This window comes from Macrobrachium rosenbergii, chromosome 44, assembly GCF_040412425.1.
Source record: "Macrobrachium rosenbergii isolate ZJJX-2024 chromosome 44, ASM4041242v1, whole genome shotgun sequence".
In the NCBI taxonomy this organism is placed as follows: Eukaryota; Metazoa; Arthropoda; class Malacostraca; order Decapoda; family Palaemonidae; genus Macrobrachium; species Macrobrachium rosenbergii.
The window spans coordinates 4063004-4074449 of NC_089784.1; the positions used below are offsets into that span (position 1 = coordinate 4063004).

The following is an 11446-nucleotide window of genomic DNA, read 5'->3' on the forward strand; positions in this document are numbered from 1 at the left end:
AGTAAGAACCTTGGCTTTAATTAAGCAAAGGCAGATTATAGGAATTAGCAAACACGAAAGGGGATAAGAGAATTCCATATTTGGAAGGTAAAAAGGTGTAATGACTAACTCGTTAGTTTCAATTACCATTCAGTACAGGCTGTCGCGTAAGCAAACGTTGGCTTGCTACACTTTGAAACTGTGCTTGTATACATACTTACAAAACACACGCACATATACAGTATATATATATATATATATATATATATATATATATATATATATATATATATATATATATATATATATATATAGCCTCTTAAGATTATCCACTTATTCAAACAACCCTGTTCAAACTGTCGTCGTTCTTTAATGACTCGTCCGCTTTCATCTATTTGTTTCTAATTCCTACTTTATGTGACACAGAATGACATTTCCCGTTCCCACCTCAGCATCTTTTTTTCTACATTCATTTTGTCCCGGCTGACCTTGATAATCACCCTTGCACCTCTCTCGATTGGTTGCCAGGTAATTGGGGTTACACTTAATAACCTGTGCGATGCTGATGACACGGTTCCTACATCCTCATCGACCGCGGGTGCTTCTAACACCTCCGGGAGACACACAGCATATACTTGCCGCAATTACGCCAGCGTTCAGACACTTAATGACGATGCTATCGCAGGCCAATGGATGGCCATGCTTCCTACCAATGCATGGGAGACACCCGAGAAATGCAATCACACTTTTGGTCCCCCAATCCATGATTTATAAGAGAATTTCCTCCGCTCCGGGTGCACTATCATCAAGCGTCAGCAGGGTTCTGCCAGAGTGTTAGTGAAGATCAGGGGTTTTTGTGTTACGTAGCAAATGCAGGGATCACCTTTGATCACTGCTCACATCCGGAGGGTTGCGTTCGACTGGGATTAAATGGGGGGGGGTGATTTTTTTTTTTTTTTGGTGACTGAGAGAGGGAGATTCGCCGTGTATGAATCTTGGGAAATCGTGGAAATTTCTGATTACCGAATAATTTGATTCATATGCTTTGGGATCACTGCTCACATCCGGAGGGTTGCGTTCGACTGGGATTAAATGGGGGGTGATTTTTTAATTTTTTTTATTTTGTGACTGAGAGAGGGAGATTCGCCGTGTATGAATCTTGGGAATTCGTGGAAATTTCTGATTACCGAATAATTTGATTCATATGCTTTGAAAATGTTCCTAACACCGTAATTAGACTTGAACAATATATTGTTTATATAACACGCTTTAAGAACAGATTCACTATAACCATTACTTAGTACAAGCAAGATTCCGCCCGAACACCGGCTAATCACTGTTCCAAATAATCTCAGATCTGTGTCAATAGAATCTTAGCATCATTATCGAATACTTCACGAAACGCAAACACTGATTATTTTTTCCTACGCAATACCAAGCTTTATTGAGACTTTCACAAAATACAATTGTATGCATCTGCTAGCATTCATTAAAGGGATTCCAAGCAACGCTCGTTGGGCATAAACACATATTTGTTGTTAATTTGTTATAGAGGACGTCCTGAATAACGGTTGCAAACAGGGAGTTTCCCTGCGTTTCTTTGGGTATCCACAAGAACTTCAGAAATGTATGTTCTCCTGGAATAGAAATTCCGACGCTATATAGTCCGTTTACAGAGCTTTCATATAATCCAAGAATGATCTAATATATATATATATATATATATATATATATATATATATATATATATATATATATATATATATATATATATATATATATATATATATATATATATAATATATATATATATATATATATACATACATATATATATATATAAATATGTATGTAAATATATACATATATATTTATATATATGTATATACATTCACACATGTTTTTAGTTCTAATAACAAAACAAAAATGCTACCAAGGCACTTCGCCAAAAAAAAAGTCAGTTGTATGAAGATCACTTACTACCTAGTTTACTCGAACATTGAATCAATCTGAAACATTAAATAATCCCGTACTCTCCAGCAGGCAAAGCTGATTTCAAATTTGCTCGAAACAGCTGATAAAAGAGCCTTCAGCGCTGATGATATCTCGCATTAATGAAATAGATACTCTGATGTGAATGACAATTGTTATTACGATTACAATGATGAGTATTGTGCAGCTTTTGGGAAGTCTGGTGAGTTTAAATTCGACGGGTAATTGTCTTTTATATTGCTAGTCTTTTAAGTTCTAGTCTTTTATATTCTCTCTCTCTTCTAGTCTTTAATCTCTCTCTCCTCTCTCTCTCTCTCTCTCTCTCTCTCTCTCTATATATATATATATATATATATATATATATATATATATATATATATATATATATATACATATATATATATATATATATATATATATATATATATATATATATATATATATATATATATATACAGTACATTTATATACATATATATATAAATACACACACACACACATATATATATATATATATATATATATATATATATATATATATATGTGTGTGTGTGTGTGTGTGTGTGTGTTAAGAGGGGGACAGGAACTGCAGATATATATTAAAAGAAATGATGAAAAGAGTTACTTAAGTTGACAGGATCGTTTGCAGTACTTTGACATGGACTGATCATGAATAAACCGAAGAATTTCTACCCTCCAACTATTTACCTAGATCAAGGAAAATACTTACATACGTATCTATCTCTATACCCATATGTATAGCAAGGAAAAAGGGAGACAGGCTACATGAGACGAAAACGGTAATTGAAATAAACATTACAAACATGGAAAATGTAGGGGCCTTCATACGACAATAACAGAGGGTAGAAGCAGAACGGAATCAGAAAGTAATGAGAGAAAATGACAGAGAAATTACGGATAGTACATTTGCTGACAACTAAATAAAATTGCTTGGTTGATTGAAAAACAAAGGAGAAACCTAAAAAAAAAAAAATAATCCAGTTCAGAAGGACAGAGATTTGGTTGCAAATGGAAGGGGGATATCTAAGAGATATCATTTGAGAATGAGTAAGGAAAAAAGTAAGATATTCTCGAAAAGGGATTTAGAAAAATGGGTATGAAAGCAAGGAAAAGTTTTCTGTCAAATACAGAATAAAAAATTGGAAAATATAAATTGGAGAAGAAAAGTGGATATATAAACAGAACGAACAAGAATGCTGAAGGATAAGGCGCTGAATATGGAGAATTACTGGAATATTAAAAAGCAATTCCTAAAGATATACAATTTAAAAATATCCAAGAGCAGTGTTCATACTGACTGCTACATCATAAAGGTAAAGTTATTTTGAAAATTTTCGACACCAACAAAAACAATATTAATTCTGTTCTAATGTCTTGACATTTTGCTGAGATAATATTAATAATAAAAGGCCGCAGCTTTCGCCTAACATACTAATCAAGCACTTTCAGTTCATTAATAGTCTTCAAATGAACATTATGAAATATATATATAAAAAATATTTTTCGAGACAAAAAAATAAAAAGAAAAACGAATCAGCTAAAGTTATAAATACATAAATACGATATGCAAAGTAGCAATTAAAAGCGGCATTCAACCGAGTATTCCGATAACATCTAGTGACATTACTAAGAGCGAAAAATCCTTTCAATATGAAAAACATCGCTTTATCTGGGGTCGGTCGATCATAATCCTGCTAAATGGCGTACGATATTCCACACGCACTCAGTCTATTCGTCTACGAAACCGATAGGGCAAACATTTTAATATATCCCACGAGAAGGATTTTGGAGGTAAGAATTCCACACATGCGCCCACGCTGGGCGGGAGGATGGAGTGGCATGGGAGCGGATGGGGCGGACAGGGCGGTACCGGCTGAAACTATTGCTTGGGCGATGGAGAATCGGGTGTCGGCAGTCGTGTAGGACGTTTTGGAAGGCAAAAGTAAAGGAGAAGAATCCTTTACTGTCGTATGTCGATATATATATATATATATATATATATATATATATATATATATATATATATATATATATATATATATATATATATATATATATATATATATATATATATATATATATATATATATATATATATATATATATATATATATATATATATATATATATATACATATACATATACATATTTGTTTATTTATATACGTGTGTGTCGGATTGTGCGAATAATACAATGAAGTATATCATACAGACTGCAGTCGTGAATATCTAAAATTGCAAATCTATAACTTATTTGCTTATATTTTATAAGTTTAATATTATATAAAACCATGTATAAATGTCTCTGTTCGCTTCTTAGCGAAATATCTTAGAATGTTCACTTAAACAAATAGACTTAAGGTAGGAAAAATAACGCAAAATGACCTGACTTTTTAACAAATAATATAATTCTCTCTGGTTCTTTCCTGCTTCATTTCGATAATATTAAAGTAATATTTAAAAAAAAGGGAATCAATCCTATTTGGATAAATGATGACCCAAAGCAAAATTGTGGAAGGATTTTGACTGACGATTATTATGAAGAAAACAGTTAATAGACGTCACTATTGAGTAAAAATAGTTTTCAAATCATCCTTCACTACCGAAGGTTGAAGTTTACCTGTGGGTATTATCAAACGATTCACGTGAAAGCAAGATTAGATATATGAAATGTGTGAAAATTAAAAATATTTCTTTTGCCTTACCACATCCGATTTCTCATTACATCTATACCTGAAGTGAGAATTACATTAAAATAATAATAATAATAATAATAATAATAATAATAATAATAATAATAATAATAATAATAATAATAATAATGAGAGTCCTGTAACTGCATTGCTTTCAAAAGATATCAAGAGTTGTACAACAAAATAATAATAATAATAATAATAATAATAATAATAATAATAATAATAATAATAATAATAATTTTGCTATGAAAGACAGCAAATTCACGGCAATCACCCTCTGTTAATTATAATGCAGAATTAAACTTGAAAACGCAAATTGTACCCAATGTCATTTACCTGTCACTAAGCGACTAACCTAAGTTTGGACATTTCATCCTCAGGCGCGATTCAGTAAAAAAAAAAAAATCTGATATCAGTCAAGCACACAATCCGAACAGCTGAATGGGAAGTAAGACAAATTTCTAATTTAAGAATCTTTCTAAAAATGACAGTGAATGATATTTACAGTATGATAATAAAACTGGCTACTACAATATTATTATTATTATTATTATTATTATTATTATTATTATTATTATTATTATTATTATTATTATTATTATTATTATTATTATTATTATTACTGGTGCTATTGCTCGACGCGTAGATTTTCTGAAAGCATTTTTACCCATCAATGACGACTTAGCACAATTGTTTTATAGCCTTCAAATGAAAATATTAGTAGCTAAGGAAATTATTTGAAGACATTTAAAATAAAAAAAGGAAACCCATGATGCATTGAAAGATGAATATGTTTATGTAATTTTCATGGAAATTATCTCTCTCTTTTTCAAATATTTTTGGGGCGACAAAAATCGGCAACAGATGAAACGCAATTACTAAATTTTCTTCAAGAGTTTCGAATTGCTTTATTTAAAGACACGAATTAGTCTTTCCCTTTAATGCCGTCATGCTAGTGGATCCGTTGTTTTGCCATCATGTTGGTGATCATTAATATCCAGTAAAGAAACAACATATCTTATTTTTGTGCTGCTTTGAGTACTAGTCATTAACGTTGGCCTAACACATCGCTACCACCTTACATGAATACTACATATATTTGTCACGATTATTATTATTATTATTATTATTATTATTATTATTATTATTATTATTATTATTATTATTATTATTATTATTATTATTATGAGTGTATCTGTTCAAAACTTCTTTTTTTCCTCACTGGTATTTTTGAAGTGTTTGTCATCATATCTACACGTTCTATTTTACATAAAACCCAGAGTTGAAATAAAGTGTAAAGATATTTCAGATTACCACATGTCATTTTACCCGTCTGGAGGGGGTAGCGTCAGAGAGGAACAACCTTCCGGTTTATCAGCAAGTCTTTAAGGATGAGGTTGCTAGACCCGTGGTCATTTCTTGACCCCAGCAGACACTGGTACCCAGTTAGGTGGAGTGGGGAAGGTAGACCGGAACCTAGGTGAAATATGACCACAGCATCTCACAGCTTTTTTGTGACACGTTGTTATTCAGCTGGATAAGACGACCACGGTGTCTTCATAATCTGATATATTACGGAAAAGAGAGTGGATTTATCATTTTGTGTCACAACGGCATCCTTTATCTATGACTAAAGCTTCCGAGATCATCCGTTGGGATTGCATCCTCATCCTATATCATCAGGTTATGAATTTCCAACAGGATTTAGAATTCTCGTACGATTAGAAATGGGTCACAATGAGACCCGTAATGCCAACAGAGAATGATTTCGCTTTGCAAATAAATGCCCAAGTTTCACATGGATTTTCTTTAAAAGTTTTCTTTAAAGATTAGATAAGCAGTTGTTCCCAGCACAGAGACAGATTCCTGTCTTAGTGGTTGAAACATTAAAAAAAAAGGAGAATAAAAACAGGTAGTTCATGAAAATTACCTGCCTAAAAGCAAGTGGTCAGGTAGAAAATTATTAAAAAAACAATTGATATGAGGACACCAAGCTGCAAAATCGAATTTTTCGTTTTCCCATTATATCCGTCAAGTTAAGTTCATGTTTTGAAATCTATGGCAGAAACAAGGTTGATGACAGTAGCAGCTATCGGTTTTAATAATATTGGAAATTTACTCACGGGCTTGTCAAAAATTTACGTAGCTAGTTTCACAGTGCTAAAGGAAATAACGATAATAACGAAACTGGAAAAAAATAATTAATATTACAGCACCAAGGTTATCAGCTTAACCTTATGAATACTTATCAGGCAAAAAAAAAAAAAAATCCAGAAAACTTCATTCTAATTTATTGAGCGTTAATCTTTTGTATTTCTCGAGGAATTTACTTCCCCCACCCAAAAAGCACATGAATATATTTGCTATCCAAAACAATGTTACCTCTAGCTATAATTTTCTGTCTAATTATTTTTAAAAAAGTATTACCATAGTCTTAAGTGCTTACATAGCTTTATGATAATCTATCTATTAATTTCCTTACCCATTTCTATATCATTTAGGAGTTAAATATCACTCCCAGTTTTAATTTCCAAACTCACACCCGGTTGAGCTTGCAAACAGATGTAGGACCCCGCTATGACAGATGGGGAAAGTGGGGAGGGGGAAGGGGGAGCAGTGGGGGATTTCCCATAGCGGGCTGTGGAGGTTGGGATTTGGGGGTAGGGGGTCGCTGGGAGGGCCAAAATCGAAAGATCCCGGATTTAAGAGATTATTGGTCGTTGTTTGGGGGTTTGGTGTGAGCCGGGCATATCACTTCACAACCGCTCTCCGATTTTTATTTATTCACTTCGCATTCGGTTTTGTTTCTCTCTGAATTACTGACAATATATTTTCTGTGACTGTCGAAAAAAATTGAGTTTTCTTAGCGCACCTACAAAATGGAAAACGCCAAATCTCACCTGGAAATCTGGGCGCGAAGAGTCGGCCATGCCTGGACAGGAGCCACGGGTAAAGCGGGAACTCTCTGGGTCCGGGCGCCGGCGGTAAGGGCGTCCCCAGGTGTGACATCTGGCCCAACAACACGGGGGGCACGGCCGATGGTATCCCATGGGTGCCTCCTGGCGGCAGCAGGGCCGCGAGATTAAGGGCATGGGGCACATGAAGCCCGGGTATGGAATGCAAATGCGGCGCCGTGAGAGGGTGATGCGCTAACGACGCAGGCACGGACGTAGGTACTGACGTAGGCACGAAGGGGTGTATGGGCTCCGGGACACGGACGTGGGTTTTCTGCAGGTCGTGCACCGATTCGATCGGGCTCTTGGCTCTCGGGCTGCCCCTGGGGGAGCCTGGGGAAGGAGGCGGCGGAGACCCACGTGAGTCGACACTGCCCCGCCCGACGATGCTGTCTATAGAGAAACCCAACTTCGGGCGGGAGGGCGTGTGTAGGACGGCTGACGGCGTGGGAATCATGACCATTGCGAGATGCCACGACGCCAGATGCAGTACACCGTCATCACTACTCGAGCGCTTTTCGTTCACTAGCCACCCCCGAGAGAGGATACCACCACCACCACCAACTATTCCTACGGACACTTCTTCCCCTTTTTTTCCTTTCCTCCCTGCCTCTTCTTCTTCCTCCTCCTCCTTCCCTCTTCCCTCTTCAAGCAACACTCGCCTGGCCTTCTTTTCTGGTCCATATATAACTGTAACACCGAGAGGCCCCTCGATCACACGCTTTGCTGGCCTCAGAAGTTCCCATCGACGCGTTAGAAGGGGGGCGAACAGGAAGGCCCAGATAGCAATGTTGACACTTACACGATGTTGACTACATGATCAACACACGAGGCTTCTCTCGTGTCGCACCGATCGCCATGTGGTGGGGAACGGCGCCCTCATTGGCTACTCTGTTTCACCCCAGGTGCAAATCTGGCCGCCCATTGGCTCCGGCGACGTTAACTTTGGAGCGATCCCGCCCACCCAATTAAATGAATGCGTTATCTTGACATTAGACCCGATAAAATGGCATGAATCGACCGAGTATCGCTGGTAATACCTGCCTGATCGTTATTTCTACGTATTGGAACTGATTTCCAGCGTCGTGAAATTTGCAAGGGCCGTAAATAGGGCGGGAGAATGAAGAATCGTAACGTCTGGCACAAAAACAAAAAATTCTCGCCAACTAGCGTCCTCTCGCGGCCAACGCCAGAACGAACGAGAGGGGCGGAGTCGGAATAAAAGCCGCACCCTCGAGGGGTGGGGCCTCGTAATGGAATACAAACAGACCCGGTATTGTTATAACAGGCAGCGAATTATGAGAAAGCTGGTGGGGTCTCTTATATCCAATGGCTGTGTCAGATTCACCATGGCGCCGGCTTAAGTTTCCCCGTTCGCAAGCATCGCGGCTTAGAGAGCATGTTTATTCTAACGCTGGATTATTAACAGGGCTGGAATGCTTGCCAGGCATTCAAAAGATGGATAGGGATAACACATGTTCAAGACAGAGTCTCTCTCTCTCTCTCTCTCTCTCTCTCTCTCTCTTTGGTAAGTGATTTTAAGCGGCGACAGGACCAAGTGTGAGAGGAGTCCCAGTGTGAAATGTGGTTTCTAATGATTCGAAATCATTCTGGTTTTCTCCTGCTGAAGAAGAGCTTTTGTATCTGGAGCGACTGACAACGAATCCTTACAGATGCTAGTTCGACAGTTATCGCGTCTCGTCTTATAACAGGAAACAAGACGGTTTACCGTTAAACCATTTGAGGGGCTTGGTTTTATTACGAATCGACGCTTATCGCGTTACGAACTGGACATTTCAAGCGACATACATCTTGGCAGCTGAGAAAAAGCCGTGTCTGTTCCAGCACCGAACGGCGAGACCGTTCCAGCAGGCACCTCATATGGCAACACTGGGGAGAGGCAGTTGCCACCTCGGGAAATGAATCAAGCTTTAACGTAATCAATTTTAGCCGCAATTGTATTACTCCACAATTACATTACATCGTTCCTTTCAATACCTTCAGCTGACAATGAGGGAGCGAGGTGAATTCTGTTCATTTCTTCCTTTGTGAAGCTTTAGAGTTGTTAAAAGACTTGCTAAAAGAGGTATGTGTGTTACTGAGTGGCGGTATATTATATATATATATATATATATATATATATATATATATATATATATATATATATATATATATATATATATATAAATTATATATATATATATATACACACACATGTGTATACTGTGTGTGTGTGTGTGTGAGTGCGCGCGGCTTGTGTATTTATCTTCTTAGTATGAACAACTTTATGCAGATTTTACCTGCCTAAAAATTACACGAGCAATCGTACATTCAGTATTTTATCTTTTATTATGATAGAGTGATAAACTAATTATAAATATACATTAGACATGAGACTCAGTTTCTTAAAAATATTAACTTTATAGAATAATAGTGTTCATAATTCTCTACCATTTCTAAAAAAAAGACATAACCGAAAATAACATGAAAAAAAGGTAACCTTTCTACCTTCAAGGTTTAGGAATAAGTTTAAGTAAGATACATTTAAATGCAGAAACTTCCTCACACAAGGATTTTAAAATTACAGTTAAAGACCGAACCCATAACAAACATATTAGGTGCAGCCCACCAGAAAGTGTCCATGGCTCTTACAAGTCTGTTGTATCAGAGTAAAATTTTTGTTGTTGTAGGAATACAGCCGTTTAGGAATTTTCTATCACAGAGAAATGGAAACCTCTTGAAAGCTTGAAAATCGAGATCTTTAAATCATATTTTCAATAAATGATATCCTTTTAGCATACCTAAATTGTCAAATATAAATGTTTTATAGGCTATACATATACATATACATATACTTACACGCACACACACGTATATATATGTATATGTATATAAAAGTTTGTTTATAGGCTATACATAAACATATACATATACTGACACGCACACACACGTGTATATATATATATATATATATATATATATATATATATATATATATATATATATATATATATATATATATATATATATATATATATATATGTGTGTGTGTGTGTGTGTGTGTGTGTGTGTGTGTGTGTGTGTGTGTGTGTGTGTAAGATTGCAGACGTGTATAAGTCTTCTGTAAAGAACTAAGATGTCTACGCCAAGTTTCTGCATAACTCATTTGAAACTATTATTAGCATCGCTCTATTATTATTATTATTATTATTATTATTATTATTATTATTATTATTATTATTATTATTATTATTGCTTCAGCTATTTTCTGCAGCATATTTTTCCCGTTGCATCTGCTTTCTGTGCTTGCACATTAACAGTTGTGTTTCAGCACGTATATATTCCCAGTCATAACAGGTATGTTTTTCTAGATAATAGTAAAGACTTTCATAGAGAAAGCAATGACCAAAATCTAATTTAGCAGAAGCAGTGTTCGCTGACACGTGTAAACCATTACTGAGCAGTAAACGGTGTAGATACTGCGTCGAGAAAAAGGTTGGCCCTCAATAAGAGAACTTTGTTATTGGTAGTTTAATATACATACATACACACACACATATTATATATATATATATATATATATATATATATATATATATATATATATATATATATATATATATATATATATATATATATATATATGTATATATATATATATATATATATATATATATATATATATATATATATATATATATATATATATATATATACAAAGGGAGAAAGAGAGAGAGAGAGAGTGTGTGTGTGTGTGTGTGTGTTTGTGTATGTTGGTGTGCGGTTGGTATATATTTACCGTGT

The 11446-nt window shown here is 35.5% G+C and overlaps 1 protein-coding gene across 1 annotated transcript in view; it reads right to left on the bottom strand.

Annotated features, from left to right (window-relative positions):
- LOC136829275 (homeotic protein empty spiracles-like) overlaps nucleotides 1–8797 on the bottom strand; it is a 95609-nt gene extending 86812 nt beyond the window's left edge. The window contains exon 1 of the mRNA XM_067087617.1: nucleotides 7589–8797. Within this exon, the coding sequence (XP_066943718.1) occupies nucleotides 7589–8105 (517 nt within the window). The 5' untranslated portion in view covers nucleotides 8106–8797. The remainder of the gene's footprint in view (nucleotides 1–7588) is intronic.
- Nucleotides 8798–11446: the final 2649 nt, after the last annotated feature.